Source organism: Eptesicus fuscus, chromosome 10 (assembly GCF_027574615.1).
Source record: "Eptesicus fuscus isolate TK198812 chromosome 10, DD_ASM_mEF_20220401, whole genome shotgun sequence".
Taxonomy (NCBI): Eukaryota; Metazoa; Chordata; class Mammalia; order Chiroptera; family Vespertilionidae; genus Eptesicus; species Eptesicus fuscus.
The window spans coordinates 68,834,724-68,858,762 of record NC_072482.1 but is presented as its reverse complement, the minus strand read 5'-3'; the positions used below and the strand labels follow the sequence as shown (position 1 = coordinate 68,858,762).

Below are 24,039 nucleotides of genomic sequence, written 5' to 3'. Positions count from 1 at the left end.
TTTCAGCCACCCTATGATCATTTCTCTGAATTCTTTCTCTGATAGGTTGTTTGCCTCTAAATCGTTTACTTCCTTTTCTGGTGATGCCTGTTTCTCTTTCCTGTGGGGGCTGTTTCTTTGTCTCCTCATGGTCTCTCTTCTCCGGATGTCTGGTTATATAGATTTCTCTCTCTGGCGTTGATTTAAAGGTATAAAATACAACACAACCAGGCACAACAGACAAGGCACTGAACAGAATTGTATTCACGATATTAATAACCTCCAATAAAGGTAACCACCAGAGAAAGACAAATTAGGGAATAGGAGTGGAAGAGGGAGAGTAAAAAGAAAGAACAACAACGAAAAAAAACACAAAACAAAACAAAAAAAACAACGAGTGTGAATCTGAACTTGGGAAAAGAGCAGAAAGAAAGAAAAGAAAAAGAAATAACAGAAAAGAAAAATAAAAGAAAAAAAAAGTAAGAGAGACAAGAATGATACTAAGAGAGAAAAGGGGAACAAACTATATATATGGGGAGTAAACTCCACTAGAACAACCACTATTCCCAGCAAATTCCAGCAACACGAGCCTGGAGATTAATACAAACTGCAACAGCAGCTAATATCAAGTGAGGCAAGGGAAAACAAAAGTAAAAAACAAACAAAAACAAAGCAAACAAAAGAACCAACCAAACCAACAAAAAGAATAATCAAAACAATCTCATAAAAAAGCATAAAAATTCAATCTAATCAACATTCAAGCAAACAACAACAAAGGCCCGAGAGAAAAATAATTTTTTTAAGGTAGCGTAGAGAGAGGTTTGTATGGATTTGGAGCAGGGGGTTGGGAATTAGATATATAAGTAGGGTGAAGTTTTAGCAGGGAGTAAACTGAAAAAGTAGGGAAAATCTAAAGCCAGAAAGGGTTAAGATAAACTGGGGACCAAAATGGGAAAGGTTAGGAGGAGAGTGATGGCATAATGTTAGCTTTGAGATAGGGTAAAACGATTGTAAGGGAAAGATGCAAATCGAATGTAGGACACTAATCCAAAAAAAAAAAGAAAGAGAAAATCAAATGACATTAAAAAAAAAAAAAGTAAAATAATAGTAATAATAGTGTTGATTGAAAATAAAAATGTAATAATTAAAAAGGTGAAAATCGAGTGAGGAAAAAGAAAAAAATTAGTTTCTTAAGTAAAAGATGCAAAAAATGAAAATAAAAAAATATGAGAATAAAAAATTTAAAAAATTGAAAAAAGAATTGAAAATTAAAAAATAGGAAGACTAAAATGTGCAGTAGCGGCTGTCATTCACTTCCTCTATTATTCTGTTTGGTACGCCTTTTTCCCAGTCTGGGCGGTATTTCAGTTCAGCTTCATTCCAGGGCTCCTCAGTGTTGGAAGCCAGTCCTGCTTTTTAAGCCAGCCGTGTCTTAATTTCTCGTATTTATTTTTAATTACACCAGAGACAATTAGCGTTTCAGCCCCTGGGTGGCAGTGTTTCTGAATTGACTTCCGGGCCTCTCTAGCTCTTTTTTCTTTTTTTTTTTTTTTCCCCTCTATGGCACTCACTACTGGTTTGTGGAGGTATGTGCCTCAGAGCTGCCTCTCTGATGGTCACACGCAGCTCTGGTCCCCAGGTTCCGAAAAAACACCTTCCCCCTGCAGTCTTTCAGGGTTTCCGCCTGGGTTTACCTCTGTATTGGGCTTAGCAATCAGAGTCGGAAAGAGCCCAGGTGTGCGGACCGTGGGTCTGTGCCCCAGACTAAGGAGCCTGCACTCCTTTGAAAATTCTTAGTCTGACCCTCCTCGTCAGATTAAAATGAGTTGCTTTCAAGAGGTCACTTCTGTTAGCAGCTCAGAAGACCCCCTCCTCATTCACGGATCAGGGCAGTTCCAACTGCCGCCGATTTTTCTAGGCACAGACCTCCCGGCTCCTGCCGGTCCTGCGGTCCTGCGGCTGCCGCGCTTCCCTCACCCAGCGCTTCCCTCACCCACCGCGGGGATTAGAAACCGCCCCTCATTTCAGGCGAAATCTGACCTTTCCGTGGTGCAGTGAAGAGTTTCTTTGAATCCGAATGTTTGCGCTGATAGGGGACCGGTGGTCTGGTGCTCCCAGCAGCTCAGTGTTTGCAGTTGTCGCGGAAAGTCAGGTTTCCACTAAAATCCTCCTTTCCTTGCAAGATGGCGAGGCGCCCGGCGAGCCCGCAGCTCCAGGAGGGGACCCAGCCCCTGTGGGTGCTGCGCGGTCAGAGGAACACTGCCCAGCACTCCCCCGCCTTCTCCTGGAGTTTAGCTGTCCCTTGGCTTGCCCACATACACTCCCTCTGCGAGCCTCTGCTGCTCCGACTCTCCGCCCCAGGAACAGACTCCAAACCCGACTCTATTCCGTCGCCATTTTCTCTCCTCCCTCCTATTTTTTTCTCCACATACATTTTATGTTCATAAAAACCTATGTTTTAGAATGCACCATTACTAAAGAAAGAAATACTTGAAAGTGAGAAGTAGTTGATATGAAATAGTTTGTCTGGATTCTTGGCCCATCACCGTCATTTGGAAGACCAGACCCAGCGGCTGGATTTCAGACTGGGGGCTCTGGTCGTTGCCCTTGGCCTAATTATGTTGACTCCAGTCGCATGTTGTGCTAGACAACTAGAAAAACTGGGGTTTGAGTCCCCAAGTGAAGAGAATGAATGTACTTGGAATGTTTTTCATAATTATTTTGAGCAATGACTTGATTCTCACATGTGCTTATTCTCTTTAAAAGTATTAGAAAGGAAGATATCCACCAGACAAAGTAGAGAGGAGCTGATAAGAAGGGGAGTTCTTAAGGAATTGCCTGATCCAGGTGAGGAACTTAATCATACATTTAAAATAATTTGATCCTTCATTCTTTGGTCCTTCTTTCAATTTCCTTTGAAACTTAAGATGATCATGGCCTTTGGGAGATAAAGCAGTGAGTGCTGCCCTACGAGAATCTTGCTTTAATTCAGAATGCCTTTGTGAGCTGCTGTGAACCTCAGGTCTTCTAGAAAAGAAATTCAATGACCTTTTTTGGTGAATCCTTCACCGTATGTCACTCTAAACCTAAAGCTCTACAAAGGCGCCCTGTAGCTGGAGATACAGATAAGATGCAAATACTTACGGGACTGCTTCTTATCTCTATTGTTGAGCTTCAGTCTTTCTATCCAAATTAACTCAGTTGTTGGGTCAAGTGCTGAGTTGTAGCTTGGCTCCTGACTTTGGTTTCTTAAGTCTATCAGTAAAAGTAAAGGACCTCTCTTGTCCTTTATAATGCACTCAAATTTACAATCAATAAGGCATGAATGGGCAAATTAAAAGTTAATTTGCTTTATCATTCTCTCAAGTAATTTTCCCAGTGTTCTCATTTCTTTGGATCTGTCTCTCACCTTTTCACTAACAATTACTTCCAAGTATTTTTTTCTACCTCTATCTGCTTCCCCTTTTTTTCTCTATTCTCCTAAAAAGATAAGAATTAGATGGACACTGAGATAGACCCTCAAAAGAAGATCGGTTATTTCTCCAAGTAAATAATACTGAATAATTTTCATTGCTCCCACTACTATTGAAACTGAAGAAAATTTTTGTTGCAACATTGTTGATTTACCTCCTGCCTTCCTTCCCCCCTCCACCCCCACAACATTTACTGGGGTAAATTATTATTATTATACTTTTATAGGAACAAATAATAAGCTATTAAATTGGATTTGAGATAATAGCACATCTCTTTTTCTGATCTATGTTCCTTGCATAGAAATTAACATCTTTTGGCCTTTACTACTTATAAATCCAAATGACACGCTTTTTCCAACGTCTGAATGATCCAAGTGGAGCTAGGAAATGTTTTACTATTTTATTCTTGCTTCAAAGAAAACAGGGAAGTCTGGAGTGAATACTACCTTTTTTTCTTTTTCTTTTTCTTTTTTTGAGCCCTCACAATTTTAGGTATTTTACTTTGATTTCTGGCCTGTTATATATTTCTCCACTCCATTTTATGAATGAATTTTGTTTTCCCTAATTTTCTATCACTTTGAAGCTACTTATTTCCTGCCAGGGACTTTTAAAAATAAAAAATACACATCCTTAATTTTTTTTTTTCCTTGAAGGTTGGCTCACAGTATAAAAATTTGTCTCCTCTCTAATCTCTCTGGAGGCAGGAGAGGAGTTACAAATCCAGTGACAGCTGAATGCTGCCTGGTCACTTCTACTTCAATATTTTTAAAAAGGGGAAAGAAAGGAAAATTTATGATTGAAACTGTTAATGAATATTAAAGATAGAGATTAAAGTCCCATTTTTTATCTAATTAAAAAATTGTAGCTAGGAAAGAGATACTTTTTCTAAAAACAAGTGGCAATTGTCAATCTAAAGAAATGCTTAGTATTGCTTTGTTTTTATTCTTCCTAACCTGTTATATCATTTGCATGATGGATTACAATTTTATAGACTTATTTCCCCAAAAGTCTGACCTCCTTGACCTTTTTATTTACCTTTTGCAGACTGAACATTAAAAGTTCTAAGACACAAAAGAAGAAAACAATTTTTAACCTAAACATAATGTAATAGGTTTTAATGTTTGGGAAGTCATCAATTACTGAATTTTACTTTCACCTTTTGCAGAGTCCCTGTAGACAACTATAGAAATTACCTAATACTTGGACATTTCCGGTGATGCCTATTGGAGATAGAGTCTTTCCCCCTTTTCTGCCAAGAGCTGGAGAGAATAGATTTCTGTCATTTTTCCATAAACAGTTATCTTGAGAATTTCAGTCTGTTTTCAGCTCTAGCCAGAGACTGGAAGCTGCTGTGCTTGGTGACAGTCCCCTCTCCTCTGCCATGAGGATTCATTCTTTGCCTTGATCTTCTTGACCTTGCCTTAGCTCTTGACAGTGCTTGTCAATTATGCCCTTCCGTCAGGGAGCCAGATAGACTGTTTAAACCTCTCCAGCTACCCTGCGTTGGACCTTGTCCCACCCCACTCCATACCCTCCCTCCCAGCTATTATTATTATTCCTTTTAAATTACCTTTTTTACACCAAGATCTAACTTTAATCTGAAAGTTCAGCAACTGGTCATCTCTCTTGAGAAGTTGAACTACTCTAGTCCAAGTTCAGTCCTCAACTTCTGGTCTTCCCTTCCGTCCTTTCCCTTAGCTTTAACATGGGGGCATGTAGATGTTTTTGCCTGCTTGCCAGCTTCCTTCCCTTTTCTCTCTTGGTGTACTTTCTAGCCTTCTAAAGCGTCACTCACCTTTTGTTCATACCTGATTTTCTCCTGGTCTCTGTTCCTGTATTAACTATATCTCACATACACGTGTTTACCGGAAAGAGGGGAAAGCCCTCCCACCCTCTCATGCTCCTTGCTTAACCTCTTATTTCTCTGTGTGCTTTAGCTCTTGGTTTACTCTAATCTTAACTCTTTTCTGAGTTTTCCCTTTTCTTTGCATATAAATGCACCTATAATACTTGGTGTGGGCCTCTTATATAACTTGCAGTCTAGCTCAGCATCTTCTTTTGCCTTCTCTTGCTAAGCTTTTATTTTACTTACATACATAATCTATATTAAGGACTTAACTTGTTTTAATTCCAAAATAATATACAAAGCTAGAAAACTTTCTCACATACCAATTAACTTCAGTTCTCCTTTGTTTTATTCTTAACTTCCACATTTGTTACAGATATGCTTTCTTTTTCTACGGTTTTTCTTTTATAAGAGTAGCTTTATTTCATATCTCAAAGTAAGTATCCTTTCATATTGTCAACAACTTCCGTCATATGATAATCCAATTTGCTCTTGTAATAATAAATAAGAATATTTTGGTTTCTTTTTGTGTTGACACATACTCTTTAAAAATGTATTGCCTTAATTTCATTTAAATAGTTAAGATGTACTAGCAATGGCATTGCCTTCAATTATTGTCTATTTTATTTTTATACATGTGTCAGATTAGAGGTGTTTGGAAGTCACATGACTAAGCAAAAACTTTGGCATTTTGAACGTGATATAACTTTATGATATGTATATTTTACTTATTAAAATGCCATGCTTGTTTTTGTCAATAAGGCCAGCTGATTTTATTGTGAAGCCAAAGCCATTCACTCGTATTTAATGAAAATTTGGAAAATGGTCTGTTTTATAATGGTTTGCAAAATAAGATTAATCAGAATTGTATACATTAGCAGTAATTATGCATTCAAGTTTTCTCAGTAAAAACTTCAATTCCTTAAATTTTTTTTTTTTTTGCAATGGTAGCAAAGCCTCATATCTTTTAAGGTTAATCTTTTCAAGCATTTTGGCGGCTGAATGAAGAGTTTCTGCAAAATCTCTTTTCATTTTAGAAACTCCTAGTAATTGTGAAATTCAGGGTTGCAATTGGATATTTATGATTTAGCTAACATATTAGAAATATTATTTTCAGTTATGATTTTTAAAAATTCTTTTGTAACTACTTTTTCTGCATTTTTTACCCCTAATATTTTCACATTATTATTAGGCCAACTTAAAGACTCTTTGATCGGTTATATATAACAAAGTACATGAGTTCAATTTAATATTTTCATAAATAAGATACTGAAAATAAAATTAGCCTTGCTGCCATCATTCCTTGAATGTAGAGGAGCAGCTGTACTGCTGCATTAAGTTAACATGTCATAGAGGTAATATTCTGCAGATGGTGGTGCTTGGAAAATGCCATATCCTCCCACTAATTGTTTGTATGCGTAAGTACATTTCGTGTTACTTGTGTATTTTCATTCACCCTGTGTTTTTGGTGCTTGTTAAAATGTCTGTTCCATTTTTCAGGTTATTCCTTTTAGGTTCAGTTTCTGAATGATAAAGAGTCTCCTAGTATTGACTTCAACAAAACTTAAGCACAAGAAGAGAGGGACTCCGCTGCCAGAGGGTATTTTATCATTAGGCTGATCCATCCGACTATCTGAATGGCATCTGGATGCCCCCTCCATAGCTGCTCCCTCCCAAGATGAAGGATTTTCTAGTTCTTTCATTGGAATGAATTATTTAGTAAAACACAGTGAAATAGTACAGGATGTATTTGGTTCCCAGGGCCTGAAACCTGAACCCTACAGTCCTAGTAACTATAAAGTTGGGTTTTAAGAAAGCCATCCAATTAGACATCTAGGTGTTTCTTTCCCTATTTTAGATGGAGATGTAACAGTTAACTTTGAAAATTCAAACGGGCACATGATACCCATCGGAGAGGAATCTACCCGAGAGGAAAATATAGTAAAATCTGAAGAAGGTAATGGCTGTCTAGCTGAAAAAGCACCAACTCTGGAGGAAAAGGCAGAAGAGAAGAAAGGTAAAATCAAGAGAAACCCCTATTCTTTTCCTTCACCACAGCTCAATGTCGAGAATCGGGTCGTAGGCTCCAAATAGTGATGTTAAGACCAGTAGAGAGGAAAATTTCCATACACACAGAGGAGAGAAATGATAACTAGTGAAGAGAAATAGGATAGTTTCCTCGAGTAGATGCATCCATTTTATAAGCACATCATTTTAATTTTTTATTAAAGAGGGCTAATTACCGGTAAGAATCAGATGGATGGCCTCTTTAATGATTAGGGATGTCTGGGAATATTATCTTTTCCTCAGGAGCTTTTTCTCAGTATCTTCTTTGAAAAAAAAAAATGCTAGCATTCAGAACATCTTTCTCTGCTGGTTAGACATGGCCCCTGTGAGCAGCTCAGCTCAGAAGTGGGGGTGTGGCTGGTGCATCCACACACCCAACACTGTAGGTTCTAGTCCAGGTTCTAGACATTTCTAAGAGAGACTCAGGAATTGTCCCCAGAGATGCTGAGGGTTTGGGTTGCTGTAATGGCCTAGCTTCTGCTCAGTGATTTGTCTGTGCAATTGGAAGTTTCAGAATATACCAGAGGCAATTATGCCATTCCCTAAAGGCTTCTTTAAGGCCTTGCTTTCTAGAGTGACTATGCTGTGGTAGGTTGCATAACTGCAAAATGCATGTCTATCAAGGACCCCCAGAACATTCACAGGTCCCTAGTCACTGATTGATCACCTCTGCATACCACTGCTATTGCGTGCAGGCACCTCCAAGCCTCATACTTACGCAAACATGAACTGAAACTCCTATAAAGTAAGGCTTTGTTGGAAGTTCTAGATTCCATGCAGCATAAAAATGAATCCTCAGGAAACGGACTGTTTCCTTCTGTAATGTCTGCCTCTGAGTTGGTGGATGGCAAAAATTTGTCAAACCTAGTTTAGGTTCTGTAGGCATTTTGGGAACTCTTAGAATCTGCTGGAAGCAAACTTTTCTTCTGTTCTTGATCCAAGTCCTTCAAAGACAAAGAGAACAAAAGAGCAACCTGCAGACATTGTGACTTAAAACTCATCTACTTTACAAGTCCATCACCCCTGTTACTTGCATGTAAATTAGCCTTTAAAAATCTTAGAAGCCTCTAGTAATAATCTGTTAGAAGTTTATTATTTTGCTTTATTCAATATTAAGTATACTATGGGACTTATACTTAGTCTTGTTTCTTTGAAGGACTCTGGTTAAGCTTATGAATAGTGATTATGAGAAATTAACTAATATTTTTCAGGATACTATTCCTGAAACCTCAAGAGAAACAGACCTAAATAGATTTTAAGGGGCTTTAGTTGAAAGTATTACTACAAGTAGTGATTTCTTTTATTTTTATTTTTTTATTCCAACTGTCCTGTTTCACCAAACTGTTACATTTCAAGTCCATCTGTGGTCCGTGCCTCGTACATCCTTTGTGCATTGAAGAATTCCACTCTTTATTATGTAACAGTGCCATCTCCGGTGCTCACTTGGTCCGTGTGGGGTGTCCATCAGTGGACTGGCCAGACTTCAAAGGAAGCGTGTCCCTTATCAACCTAATAAGAAGTTGCTGACAGTTTTATGTTAATTAAACCAGCAGGCCTTGATGTTCTAAAAAGACAATGGCAGATCTCATAGGTCCATGGATATTTGAGAGATGTTTTTGTTTTCTTATTCTTTACTCAGAATTAGTACAGTCAGTGCCTTTTGGTCAAATAAGGTCCCAAGATAGCATCTTGCTTGGCTAGTCTGTACATAAGGACATGAAATGCTGGGCATGTCGTCACACCCCCTGTAAGACACATGGCCTCCCTCCCCTGTGCGGATGGTGCACCCACCAGAGCCCCTCCGGGAAATAAAATGAATGTCACTCAAAACTCACATCGCAAAGTATTAAGTTGAATAGGAATACTTTAATGAACAAAGGTAACCATTTATTTCTCTGTAAAGGTACCATTTAATTCTAAAAGTGTACACCGCAAGATTCACTTTTACATCTGCTCCTCTTCTGATCCCACTTCCTGTTTGAGCTCACTACCTTGCAAATCCACCATCCCAGGTTCTTAATTCACCCTTAGTTTTGGGGTGCAGCTCTCCCTTTCCTTTCACAAGAACATCACTTATGCAACTTATCCAGGAGCATTATTTCATCTATTAATTGGTTATGTTTGTAAAGCCATGTCATGTGCCTTTAAAGCCTGAGATGCTTGTATCTCTTTTTAAGACAGTATGTCAGAACTTTACTATTTGAAACATCAGTGTCAGAAAACAAAACAAAACAAAAAACAAAACAATAACAAGTGGCCTTCACACTGCTCTGTGTGTAGGTTTCACCTCAGACATGTGGGTGTTCCTGAGGCTCCCGGAGGCACCTGATTCTGGTTCAGTAGTCTTGGGCCCAACACTGGAGACTTTTCCCTGAAGGCCTCCAGGGCTCCTAGACTCCCATTAGTCTCTCTGCAAGGGCCCTTAAACATAGAAGAGGCAGAAAAACTGATCTGCAATCTGTTAAGTATAGCTTGGCATTAAATATAAGAAATCTGAAAATTATTTAATGTTATTTCTGTTATCGAGGACTTTCAATGAAGTAACAAATAATTTAATGCATTTGTGCCAACACAATAATGAAGGTCTGCCGTGGGTAAGACTCTACTGGGGACCAGGAAGAGAGTGGTGAATGAGCAATGGCCTTTGCCTGCAAGCAGATCGTGGCATAGGAGGAGCCCAGCATGCGGTACAAGGTGCCAAGCACTCGGAAGGCCTGAGTGCAGCAAGTCGGGAGCTTCCCACGGGGACAAAAATTGGTCCTTAGGAAGATATTTCTAAACTAAGATTTGAGGGAGACAAGAAGGAGGCAGCCGATGCAGGAGAAATGGGGGCAGAGGTGTATTCTAGGCAAGGCAACGATGCATGCAGTTCTCAGGTTTGCTCTATGTTATTGAACTAAACTCTCCACGTGGTGGAGGGAGCCAAACGTGGAAGTACAGTAAACAGCCATCCTCCAGACTATTGCGTGAAACGGTGTCCTTGTCAGGCAAAGTGAATGGGCAGCCTTTATTAATGAGCCTCCTCTGGAAAAGATAATACGCATAGACTCCATCAACTTAATCATGTCTTCAGGTCACATGGCAATAGTTGAAAATGTAACTTGACTGAATTCGTTATCTCCCAGATAAAAGGAGGAGTTTGTTTTCTACTAATGTATGTTGTTAATAACTATCTGCTGAGCAGTCACATTCATTGAATAGACATGATGTTTAAAGTGTTCTGCTTAAAATTTTAGACAAAAGGCGTTTATAATTTAGTCAGAAAAGCATACTGTTGGTGTGTGCACACACCCCCCTCAGGAATCACCACAGGGTAAACATAAGCATCGGCCACGTGGCAAACATGCAGCGGTAGTTGGTGGTGTTCGCAGAGAAAGGAGCCGGCCGTGCTTCTCCAAGAGCCGGCCGAGAGTTTGCGTGCACTGTGTTCATTTTCCACCCAGGAGGGATTGTCGTTCCAAGTGTCATTTCCCAAATGTCATAGAGCGAACCATCTCCTCCTTCCCAAAGCCAGAAGCTGGATTCTTTGGGGTATGACTTTAGAATTTAAAGCCATGGGCAGAAAGAGAAGAGACCCCTCAATGGACTGCCATGAAGGCAGAGGGGAAGATTGTGAGGGTTGGTGGTGTGAAAGGGAATAGAGAGAGCAAGTGTTGTCGGTCCGTTTGACTGGCTCTCACCAGACAATACTATTGGGCTTGAATTCCACACCTGACATTATGCTAGGGGCTAACCTTCTAAAGAATGAAGAAGTACTTAAAAAAGAGGCTTCTGCCCCACGTCAAAAGACTGGCAAGTCAATGTCTAGTTATATGTTTTATGTTAAAACTAGAGGCCTGGTGTACGAATTTGTGCATGGATGGGGTCCCTTGGCCTGGCCGGTGATCGGAGCTGTCTCGCCCAGTCCCGATTGGACCTGGCCAGCTAGGGGGAGGGACTGCGGGAGGTTGGCTGTGGAAGCACACTGACCACCAAGGGGCAGCGCCCACGGTGAGCATCTGCCCCCTGGAGTTCAGTGCACATCATAGCTACCAGCCGGTCGTCTGGCCATAACAGTCGCTTAGGCTTTTATATATATAGATAGATGTTTTAGGTATGCATTACCTTGTGTTGTTCTCAACCCTAACTGACTTTTGTGATTAAGTTGCCTCCTGGTTCAGACCAGGTAGGTGAGGAGAGTCACTGCTCAGTTGGGGAGACATAATGTATAAACAGAAAGGCAAACACAAAGCAGCCTCTGATGCATGTTGAACCTGTAGCTACAATCAGTTCACGTGCAGGAGGGGTCAAGTTGGGCTATAGTGGCTGAGGTGGGTTTCACGGCAGAGGGAGGATAAAAGAAGTCCTACTGATTACCTACCATAGCTTGGGTCATTTTTATGGTGGTTATATAAGTGGTTTGATGGGGATGTGGAAACACCGGGGGGAGGGAGGGGAGGAGTGAAGTCCTCACTTTCTAGGATAAGAAATGTGATGCATGCTATTATTAAACCTTTTCTTGCTCATTCAATAATGGGAGGATACATCCAGCGAAGGCTTAGTCTTGTCTGAACACTGTCTTACGTTTTTTTTATTGTGCTCCATGTATAAAGAAATGCTGCTTAGCTCTTTGGACCAGAACTGTATTTTCATGTCAATCAATCACTACTAGGAAAAACACGGATACGACTATATGAATGAACATTCCATATCTCCACTTTCAGTAATGAGAGACAAATACTATTTCTCCTTTAGCTAGGCAAAACCTTGTGAGAGGTTCATATTCTTAGATATAAAATTGTTAAAATAAAGTTTAACCCTTGCCTTTTCAAAGTTGTTACTTGTGTTTTTACATCACAAAACACGCTTGGCATTTTTTGGATTCCGTCCCTGTAGTCGTGGCACGGTTAGGACAGGCCAGAGGAAGCTGTTGTAAGACAGGAAGCTGCCTGACCGCACCAGGAGAGCTTGAGAAAACAGTTCATCCTTCGGTGCATTGTGCTTCCTGTAAAGGGTTCCACAGAGGCTCCCTTAGCTTAGAAAGTTATTGGGTTTTGACCCCAGTGAGGCACGGCACAACCCGTCTGGTTGACAGGTCTTAAGTTCTAACGGCAAGGGGCCAAAGGTAACTGTGGGTCCAGTCGTCCCGGGCGGTGAGCCCACACCCCGTGGCGGTGTGTGTAATGTGCTGATCAGTCACTCTCGGGAGCCCTTCAATTTTGTGAAATTCAGTGTAGCAGTCATGCTCACGCCATCATCCAGCAGCCACCGATTCAAGGCTGGATGAACATATTTATATTCATCCTGAATGTAACTTCATCAACGTAACTTGTGCAACCCTGTGTTATCACAGGAGTGATTCATGGCCCCAGACAACGCAGCCTGGTTTGGCTTTCAGCCTTTGTTCTGACCCCAAACATTGCTCTCTCTGGTGCAGAACGCCACCCTGGTTCCCAAGGGCCAAGCAGCCGCATGTTTGTATCGCTGTCGCCGTATGTCTCGCTCCTGCTACGTATATGGCGTGTGTCTGTATCAGTCTGCTTCTGTTCACTTTCTCATTTGTAGAGAACACTGAAAACCACTCTGAAACACCGGCAGCTCCTGCTCCACCTCCTTCAACTCTTCCTAAGCCTAAACCCAAACCTAAGCCCCCCAAAACACCTGTGCCTCCAAAAGGGGCTGCTGCTGGGGCCAGCCCCAAGGGTGACGAAGTGCCTCCTATTAAAAAAAATACCAAGGCTTCTGGTAAACAGGCCCCCATCCCTCCACCCAAGCCAACAAGCCGAAACACGACCCGAGAGGCTGGTAAGTATGCCCACAGTGGGGTTGAGTCTAGGGTGCTCGGCTCTGGGGTGGGGCTGATTTGGGTGGTGGCCTTTTGGATGTCTGGTGCCTTAGGGTGGAGCACCAGTGGGTTCAGCTTTGACACCGAGAATACCCAGGAGATTTCCTTTGTTGCTATCTCCACCAAAAGAAAGTTGACCAGTTGATTAGTTGACCTCATTAGTTTGGGGGTGAATAGACCTCTTTCATCCTGAGTAGCCACTTATCTGCACGAGGACCTTTAGAAAGAAACAGGAAAACAGTGTGCCTGGTGAATGGCGATGATCTGATATGACATTATTTACACATCAACTGGCCTTCTGCCTATTTGAGTTTATGGGTAGATTTTTGGCTTGGGTTTTCTTTGAAAATGTCTTAGGTTTGCACATAAAAATGTGACACTGCATTTTTGACGTATTTGCTGTATTGTATCGGCTTAAATCTGTCCACATACCTAGTCATTTCTCTACTCATAAATGACAAAGGTTGGGTCAGCCCACCACTCTCTATTGAGTCATTATTGTTTCAGCAGAGTTGAAAGTTACACGCTCAGAGCTCCCCCTCGCCCCAAACAAAAGACTTCAATTGGTTAGAAGGAAAGCATCCTATTCTGTGGTTTCAAGTCACTATTGCAAATCACCAGGGGATGTTTTGGTGATCTACAGCATCTGCAAGTGATATGTAGCCAGCTCTCCTTTCACATCAGATATGCTTAACCCAAAGGGAGCACCCATCTTCTAGTGAAGTGGAATGAGGAAGCCCACCATGCCACCCAGCTTTTAAAAGACATTAATCAAAGTACACGTGCTGGGTGGCTTTTTGCTGTTAACACGTGCATAAAAGCCCTGTCTTTTAGCAAACCTTATTTTCGCTAAAATCAGCAGCAACGTTCTTGCAATCAGCTACCATGATTTGCGTTGTTGTTGATCTTTTTCCCTTTATAATTCATACCCATAACGCCCAAGTTTGGAGAGTGGCTTAGTTGACGGTATGACAGATCTCTGAATGTAGATAGATGTCTCCTTCCTTGTGTCCCTCTCTTCGGCCTTTGTCCTTTACTGTCTGAGTCTCTTCTAATGAGGGCTAAAGTGAAATGTCTCAGAATGCGCTGCCAACAATGCATTCAGGCCCTTTCCTGAGGGACCAGCTGCCCTCACATGTCGGCATCCATTCTTGTTGGCATCTGTATTTTCCTCAGACTGCCTAGCACACCCTAGGATCAGCCTGATGTGATACAGGCTCTGATCCCCTTCTTCAAGAAAAGCTCCCAACTGGCGGCCTGTCCTTGAGAATTAAGACCCGCCTCACACAAGCCTTTTTTTTTCTCTTCCTCATACCCCACGTGGTAGCAGCTCACTATGGGCTCGGCTTGCACTTCACCTTCCTTCTCTCAGAAGAAAGCTGATTAATGCCAGGGCAGGGCACAGCTTCCGTGAAAGATTTTTGAGTTATTTCCAGATATTTTGTTACTTGAAGATTTATTGACAGACTCATGATGTTCCTAAGAGAATAGTACAGTCATGTTGTCCATTATATTTAAAGAGGCCCGACTGGTCCACAGTGTATATCAAAATGTTGCTATCCACGGGGCTGCCACAGAGAAACGGTTGCATTGAAGTATATTAACAAGTCCGTCATCAGATATGCTTAACCCAAAGGGAGCACCCATCTTCCAGTGAAGATCCTTTTGTCAAATATTGATAACACTCCATCAGAATCCAGCTGATATTCCATTTGTAACCATTTAGACCTTTCTACATGGTAATGTTTCACTTGAAGAACGTTGACCTTTTGGAAAGTTACCTCAAATGCTGTTCTTGATGTTCAGTCAGATGTTTTTAGTTCTCAAGGAAAGCAATCGGTTAAGGTTCTTCTTCTGTTACCTAATTAGTATACACCTGCAGGTGACCAGAGAGCTGTTTGGCACAGTCAGCTACATTGCCCGTGAAATAAGGCAAAATCTCCCATTTTGTATTCTTATACAGTGTCATGCACTGTGATAACAAAAGCGGTTAACTGGGAAAGGTGGCATTTCTTTTTGGTCATGGCCTTCACTCAAGGTGACTTAGGCAACATGGCTGATTTCAGCAAAGTCCTGTTGGAATTGCCATGTGGAAGGGATTATGTTCAATTTACCTAAGAAAATAATTGAACGTGTTTAGGACATCAAATCCTTACCATATTTGTTGTGAAAAATAAATTTAGAATGGACTTAGATTGCAGGAGTTTGCTTAATTTGTTTGTCTTATAAACAAGTGAAGATTGCTAACTTCAAAAAAAAGTAGAATTAACCACAGCTGGCTGGCTGCAGGCAAACTGTCCCACGAACCAGTCTATAAAGAGAGAACTAACTATGAAAAAAAATAGTATTGACAGGCCAGACTTGGAGGAAGGGAATACTAGTTATTGTATATAATAAAGCCCCAAGCTATAGAGACTTCTGGTAAGCCTGGATCTTGTCACCAGGTGAGACTGGCTTCTTGTAGTATATCAGAATTGGTGAAGTCTTCCATCTCATTGTCTGTTCCTTTATTTGTTCTTCATGTCGGGACCCTCCCAATTGACTTCAATAAGGTTATAACCAGAGGTAAGTTACAATAGCATCTGTATGCAATTCAGATTGGCTTCACAATACTAACCAGATATTCTCTGATAGCTCTGTGGAAGGCAGTTTAACCCCTCATGAAAAAGTAGGGGCATACAACATTCTAACAGAAAAAGCAACTAGGAGAAATGTATAGGCCCTAGAGCTCATGAAACAAAAGTGTGTTCTCATAGGAGTCTGACTGTATTTCCTAAGATCATATAAAGAAAAGGAGAGCTGACCTTTCTTTTCCTGAAAATTGTTTGGTTAAATAAAGACAGCTCTATCCAGAGGTAGGCAAACACACCACTGACAAAGTCCCTAGATGAACATAAGCATTTGTCAGAAGATCCAATGATACTCTTTTTCTTCAAATTATTCAAATAGTACCCACTTAGACTTGTTTTGTAGAAAAGAAATGCTTCTGTCTTTGATATTTCGCAGGAGACTTGCCTTTGACACGTGGCATGTGCTTTTACTCTGTCCATCACCATTGCCCATGGAGGTACGGGCCAGCACGACCGGCTTCTCGCTGGGGCCGTGCGGAGAGCTGGGTCAGAGTTCATTCTCTTAGCAGTAAGATGAGAACATTTGCTTTTGGCCCAGAAAGGAGCTGGTGGTATACACCCAGGCCTCTTCTGAATGTGGGCCACTCCATTGCCAGGAAGACACCATAGAACATGCATCACTTGTGATGAGCTCAGCCTTGTTCTATCCCCCACAGCTGACGGTGTCTGTCCTCTGCACATGATAGTGTCCCTACTTTGGAGCATGTGGGGGCTTTTTCAGGTCACCCAAAGGACAAGGAGCTGGGGACTCCCTTTGGCTGGCCCACGTAAAGACTAGAGGGAGAAACAAAGGACCCTTATCTCTTTGGGTTTTGCCTCAAGCATCACTCCCTCTTTGATTGGAGGCAGGGAGGGGGCAGAAAACAAAACCATTATCATTTTCTTTTAGTCATTTTTTTTTCAAGACATTTTAAAATTTTAAAGGGAATGTTGTTACTGACCATTGCAGCCCAGGTAGCTTATTTTGAAAGTGTTGTCTTCTCTGACTCTTAATGCAAAATCTCTCTATTTTAGCTGGTTCCTCTCATTCCAAAAAGACTACGGGCTCCAAAGCATCAGCGTCACCATCTACTTCCTCTTCGTCTTTTCTCAAAACTTCAAAGGAGACAGTTTCTAGCAAAACAGGGACGGTGGGAACCACAAGGGGCAAGAAAAAAACTGGCAAGCGGCCCACGCCTCGGCCATCCTCAGATGCAACCACTGCTGGTACGTCCGACCTTAAAGGAGAGCCTTTGGAGGCCAAGGTGGAGAGTCTCAAAACTGAGCCAACGGGCCCTGAGACCGAGGAGCCGAGCACAGGCAAATCCAAGTCTGCGGTCCCTCCACCGCCTGTGAGCCCACCCCCTCCTCCCCCGGCCCCGCTTCTTGTTCTGGAGGAACCGTGCGTTTTTGCCGCAGACACTCCTATTGTCCTGGTCAGCAATGGAGCCGACCTGCCCGTCCCCACCTTAGACGCCAGTCAGCTTCTCTGGACTGAAGAGCCGACAAACACAACCACTGTCCACTCAGGCACTGGCTTCAGTGTTAGCAGAGAAAATGCGAAATGGTGAGTCGGGGCCCCAACCCCATATTCCCTCTGCGTTCCCCGACCGAAGCTGAGTACTAAAGATCGCTAAACCATTCTATTGGAAACGAGGGAACCTACTTTGTTTTCTTCTATAATTTAATCTAGTGATTGTTAGATCAACACATGTCATCCAGCCATCGGTTTTGCATAGCCCTGTCCCAGGAAGGCCACGGGCTGGGGACAGTGACCTGGGCCTTTCAAGTACATTTAGAGCTGCCTCATCACTCCTCAGCAGTCCTTTTCTCTTCCCTAAGCTGTTCCCTTCTCTTTCCTTGCAGCGGTTATTTTAAGTCTTCACCACTTGTCTAGGTTGCTCATCCACTCCTGCCTACCTTCATTTCAACAAGTTATTTAGCCGTCTCCTTCTCTAGGAAAATAAAAGCCATCAGGAAAGAGCTCCGTCAAATTCCAACTCCTTTTCCTCCAACGTCAGAGTGGCTCTGCTTCTTTAACTCCCCATCCAACTAAATGTTATCTCCTCTGTGGAGCCTTTCGATGCTCATCCAGACAGATTTGGTTATTGCATCTACTCTGCTCTGACAACGCTTTTTCCTAACTCTGGGACAGAATTAACCAACACATGTCTTATTTACCTCAGTATCCCAGCAACCAGTGCAGAAGCTGGTATGCCACAGGCATGCCATCATCTAGTTGTCCAAGCCAGAAACCTGGAATTCATCCTAGGGTCCTCCTTCTCCTCTGTTCACTGCATCTAATTATTCACAGAGTCCTGTACATGTTCTACTTAAAGGTAAATAAGCCATGTTAGCTGTCCTGCCCCACAGGCTGCCAGAGTATAGTGGACACCAATTCTGTCTAGGGGAGGCTTAGACCTCTGAAATCCAGCCTCTTTTCTGTTGTTTTAAGAATAAAACCAAATTCACTCTTCAAATCACTTAATTTAATATTTCCTCTTTCAAAAAAAAATCTTAATCGTGTTTTAAAACATCGATTTGAATCAGTAGACCAAAATATTAACCTTATTCAATTTACTGATAATAATAACCTTCATTGATTGAATGCCTATTAATGTCAGGAACTGTCAGTTATTTAATCCACATAAGCTTACCTGAAATATTTCTGTTTAATAGGTGAGAAAACTGACGCTGAGAGAAGTAAAATAGTTTGCCCAAGATTACCCAGGTAGTCAGTGGCAGAGCTGAGTATAGATCCAGGATTGCACAACACATTCCATGCCCTACGTAATTTTATAAGTTTCCAAAGTAGTTGCTTCCACTTCTGCTTTTTTTTATGTGTTCCTTCTTGATTTTTGTTGTTTGTTTTATCATCTTGAGTGCCATCATTCAAAGGAAAGCCAAGGAATGATAAACGTTAAATTGCAAATTACTTTCTTTGTTTGACTTGCTAATAAACTCTATGGGAACAGAAGATGTTGAGATGAGTGGTTATGGTATCCCTAATACTTCTAGCACTTAGCTAATGTCTTTATTTACAGTGAGTATTTTCCAGCATCAATTCCAACCTTCAGACCTACACAGTCCTTCTTTCAGCATGTGTTTTTGCTTGCCTTCTGTGTGCTGGGCAGTGTACCAAGCACCAGCGATACAAAAGTGAGCAAGACATTATAATTAACACTACTTCTTACCAAAAGGATATCCAACATGGCCAGGAAGTAGGGAAATAGAGTATATGCGTTTATTTTTCAATACAAGGTGCAACCTATAAAGTGATTCCTTAAGTGGTCTTCTGACTGAGAGGGCCCGTATGCAGAGGTGATCTGACTGTCCAGCTCACTTCCACAAACATTTAGGGAGCACACTGCTGTGCGAAGCGCCATGCTGCGTGCTGGGGGCTATGTCAGTCTTCAGCCCAAGAACTCACAGGACTGTCAGACAAGAGCGCTGAGCATCTGCTCTCCATCTCCACTGGGACTGTGATCAGACAAAGTGAGCTTAGGACATAATGAGCCATCGGGGTTTGCCTAATAGGTTTTCCTGTCACTCAGGGTAACTACCCTGCTTTCCTAGAAGAGAGCAGAGAGATTTTCTTCTTCGTATATTCTTCAAAATAATGTTAAATTATAGTTCATCCCACAGGGATGGTTTGCGTTTGCTCTCGAGTTAATGAGCCTGAAAGAAGTAGTCTCCCAAATTTCCTTCCAAATTCTTTCTTCTGTTTTTAAGCGGATATCGGAATTTGAATTTCTGGCTCTTAGTCACTTGCTTTACTTAGAACTCTCCCCCAGTTATGTTTAGTCAACGAATGTGCGAAATCCTGTCGTCTTATGAAGGGGCTTCTGTTTGGAATACAAATATCAGAACTTTAAAGAGGACAAGTGGCCATGTGTAAAAATACCTACCTCTGTTCACACATTGCAGGGTGGTAACTGTTTGGTAGATTTCCCTTCACTGGCAGCTTCATCAGGACCGTGTATGTCTGATATAATTGAAGGCAGAAACTAATAATAAGCCCATCTGGAGCCCATATTCAAAGGGACTTGAATCTGTTTAGTCCATTTTCACAAACATTCGCCGAGTGCACTGTATTGTCTAATGTGCCCAGGGGCCTCCGAAAATATAAAAGCCAAATCACGAGTTGACTGATATAAATTTGGAGTATACACTGAGTGGCCAGATTATTATGATCTCTGAACACATAAGAATCTGGTTACTCAGTGTGTGTGTGTGTGTGTGTGTGTGTGTGTGTGTGTGTGTGAGAGAGAGAGAGAGAGAGAGAGAGAGAGAGAGGCCCAGTGCATGAATTCGTGCATGGGTGGGGTCTGGCCAGCCTGGCCAGGGGGAGGGGACATAGGTGGTTGGCCGGCCTGCCTGCTTGTCGAACTCCTGGTCGAGGGGACAATTTGCATATTAGCCTTTTATTATATAGGATATACACTGAGTGGCCAGATTAATATGCATTCAGAGATCATAATCTGGCCACTCAATGTAATATTTAACATTAAATATAACCCATAATATAATATTATTATAACTTATAATACTAAGCATAAATAAAATATCATATAGCATAACATTTGATAGGTAGACTAAGAGACTGAAGTCTGGGTTCTAGACTGGACTTGCTTCCATGGTTGGGCAATTCACTCATGGCCCTCCCGGGTTCCAGGAACTATAAATTATCTGCCCTCCTTGTGCTATAGAACAATTGTAAGTTATAAATGTATGCAGAAGTCTTTGAAAACTATAAAACATTATAAAATACAAGGGAGGTTGAAATAATAATCGATAACATAAATTAATGAATGAACAAATACTAGGGCTTAATCCTGAAGTATCTTTTGTTCTGCTCTTCAGAATGCGTTATTAATTGGCACATCTTTTAAATGGGCTGTGGTCACCCACAGTTGCAAACAAGAATGGCCTCCAGTGGCAGTCAACTAGAAATCTGGACTGCAGAAAAGCTTTCCCATAAAATAGATCTTCTCCCATTTAAAATGGGATTTCACACTGGAAACAGTATGGTGGTTCCTCAAAAGATTAAACATAGAATTGCCATGTGGCCCTGTAATTCTACTTCTGTGTATATTGCCAGCAGGATTGAAAGCAAGATATTTGTACACTGAGGTCCACAGCAGCATTATTCCCAATAACCAAAAAGTAAAGACAACCCAAATGTTTGCCAGCTGATGAATGGATAAACAAAATGTGGCATATACATACAATGGAATATGATTCATCCTTAAAAAAGGAAGGAAATTTTGACATGTGCTACCAAATGGATAAATCTTAAAGACATACTAACTGAAGTAGATCAGACACAAAAGGACACATGTATAATTTCAGTTATATGAAGCACCTAGAATAGTAAATTTCATAAAGACAGGAAGTAGAATGGTAACTGCCAGGGGCTGAGGAGGACAATAGGAAGTTATTATTTAATGGGTACAGAATTTCCGTTTGGGAAGATGAAAAAGTTCTGGAGATAGATGGTGGTGGTGGTTTTACAACAATGTGAATATACTTAATGCAACTGAACTTAAAGATGGATAAAATGTTAAATTTTATGCCATGTATATTTTATACAATAAAAAATGAAATTTTCTATTTCCCCCTTTGAAAACAAGTATTCTGGCTGTTGGATTTTTCTAATATGTGAAAAATAGAGACTTTTCAAAACACCTAGGCTTATAACCACAAAGAATTTTTAATACCTCTGACTCTGACAAAGTTTACTTGTTTTAATTATACAAAGAACTGGTTTTGGCTTTTTTTAGTTAGTGAGAATAGCAAGCACATGTTTTCCACTACACGGTCTTTCAGAAGTGTGACATCTAAATTTGGATTCTTCTGTTTATATCAGAAAGCGATTTGAGGATCTTCTGTATCTTAAAATGAAGATTATATTGTTTTCTATATAATTTTTATGTAAAGTATATATTTTTATTCTAGTCTATGAAAATTTAAAAGCATTTTGTATTTATAGTAACTATATTTTATTTTTTAATTATATTGACATTCAGTATTATGTTAGTTTCAGGTGTATAGCATAGTGGTTAGACAATCATACTTTACAAAGTAGTCCCCCATATTTCAAGTAACCATACATAGTTATTACAATATTATTGACTGTATTCCCTGTGCTGTACTCTATATCCCTGTGAGTATTTGTAACTACCAGTTTGTACTTCTTAATCCCTTACCTTTTTCACTCAGACTCCTACCCCCCTCCTTTCTGGCAACCCTCAGTTTGTTCTGTGTCTATGCATCTATTTCTGTTTTGTTTGTTCATTTATGGGTGTATTTTTTAATTCCACATGTAAGTGAAATCATATGATAGCTGTTGACTTATTTCACTTAGCATAATACTAGGTCAATCATGTCAAATTCAAAGGCTAACATGAGCCGAATAACTGAGGCATGCGGCCCATGGGCCGTGAGTTTGACATGTTTGATCTAGGTCCATGACTGTTATTGCAAACAGTAAGAGTTCATTCTTGTTTATGGCTGAGTAATATCCATTGTACATATGCACTTTAAACCAGAAAGTCTTACCAAGCTCAATAATAAAAAAACGATTACATCCTTAGACAAAAATTTCTTCTAAAAAGTCAACTTAACTTCCGCACATTTCACCTTATGTTGTTAATATAGTCTTAAGACAGGCAAGTTTACAAATGAAGAAGCTAAGCACAGAGAGAAAAAGTACTAAGTCAGGTATTCTGGAGCTCCTGGACCATTGTTCTTTCCACGGAACCCCCATTGCTATGGGAAAACTTAATTTGCAAAATATAGTTTTACCATGTTCATGTACTAACTATATCAGACACCAGCTGGTCTATCCTTTTCATTTCACAGATGACGAATCTAAAACTTTGAGGATTAAATAATGCATCCTGGTCTTGCATTTCAATTGCTGGCCTGTACCTGCTTTTTCCTGCGCCAGCCTGAAGGATGCTCACACAACAAGCACTCCTTCTCATGGTGTTGGCGGTGTCCCTGAGTGTTGCTCTGAGCTTTACACCACCCCTGTGTTTCTGTGCCTTTGACAGTTTCACAACCAAAGATGAGCTGGGAAAGGCAGCATCTCACCTACTGGCTCCTGGGCTGATGGGAGAATCTTCAGAGTCCTTCAGTGCCCCGGAGGATGAAGGCCAAAGGGAGTACCGGGCCACTGACTCCGACTCTGATGGGCCTATCTTGTACACTGACGATGACGATGAAGAGGATGAAGATGAGGACGGCAGTGGAGACAGTAAGACTTTTTCTCAAGAGGTAGGGAGGGAGGAGGGTGGTGGGCAGAAGCAGCGGCGTTTTATAAAGAACAGAAGCCTCACCAAGAAGCAAACATCTGATGTTCTCTTTCCCCTCATATTCCTTTCTCAAATTAGAACTGTGTATATCCCGAGGAGTAGCTTCTCATGAAAGGCCTTTCCAAAAGAGGATTCCATGCGGGGTGGGCAGTGGGGCATAGATACGCACATTCGTATTTGTCCCAAGAGTCAAAGCTTTCTGAGGATGGAGGCGGTTCTCAGGATGATCAAAGTCAGCCCTTAACTGGGACCTTTCTTGAATAAAGAGCATCAATGCAGGATTCCCTGGATTACTCATGGGAAATGTTTGAGAATTTCACTTATTTTTTTTATGCTGCAGTTTTAAGGAGAAGGGAGGGAGAAATGAGTCAAAAATGACACATACCTCTTAAGAATTAAAAACAATCACTCCTCCACGGTAAGGCTGTATGCCTTCTAGGAAGGAATGCTAGTAAAGTAGAGAAAGCCAACCATTTATGTGTAAATGAGGGAACTGGAAAGTGCTATTTTTAAAAATTTTCTAGGCAGGATGGCTTGGGAGGGATTCCTGAGTTAAATTTATAGATTATGGAAAGTTATTAGCATGTTAATGATTAAACATCAGTTTGTCAAATTTCTTTCCATTTGTACTGAACAACAACAAACATTATCATCAATCTAGTATTAACTATCATTGGTGGAGCTGTCAGGGATCTCTGGGGTAATTTAGGATTAAAACTTTAGTATAAATGTAGACTTTTGCCAGAGTGGTTTCTGAGTGGAGGAAGAGAGAAGATTTCCTGTACAGTATACTAAAGGGGCTACGTTTTTATACTTGAGAAAGAGAAGGCATTATGCAATCAGTAGTTTCCATGATTTGCCATCTCAGCAAAATAAACTTCAAATACCACTTTCCAAATAATGAGGTGATACTTCCAAGTCT

The 24,039-nt window shown here is 41.0% G+C and overlaps 1 protein-coding gene across 1 annotated transcript in view; it reads left to right on the top strand.

Moving 5' to 3' along the window:
- The window catches only part of PHACTR2 (phosphatase and actin regulator 2), a 225,306-nt gene that overhangs the window by 176,700 nt on the left and 24,567 nt on the right, over window positions 1-24,039 (top strand). The window contains exons 3-7 of the mRNA XM_054722301.1: window positions 2,746-2,826; window positions 7,157-7,315; window positions 12,910-13,149; window positions 16,834-17,365; window positions 22,857-23,059. Of these exons, the coding sequence (XP_054578276.1) occupies window positions 2,746-2,826; window positions 7,157-7,315; window positions 12,910-13,149; window positions 16,834-17,365; window positions 22,857-23,059 (1,215 nt within the window). The remainder of the gene's footprint in view (window positions 1-2,745; window positions 2,827-7,156; window positions 7,316-12,909; window positions 13,150-16,833; window positions 17,366-22,856; window positions 23,060-24,039) is intronic.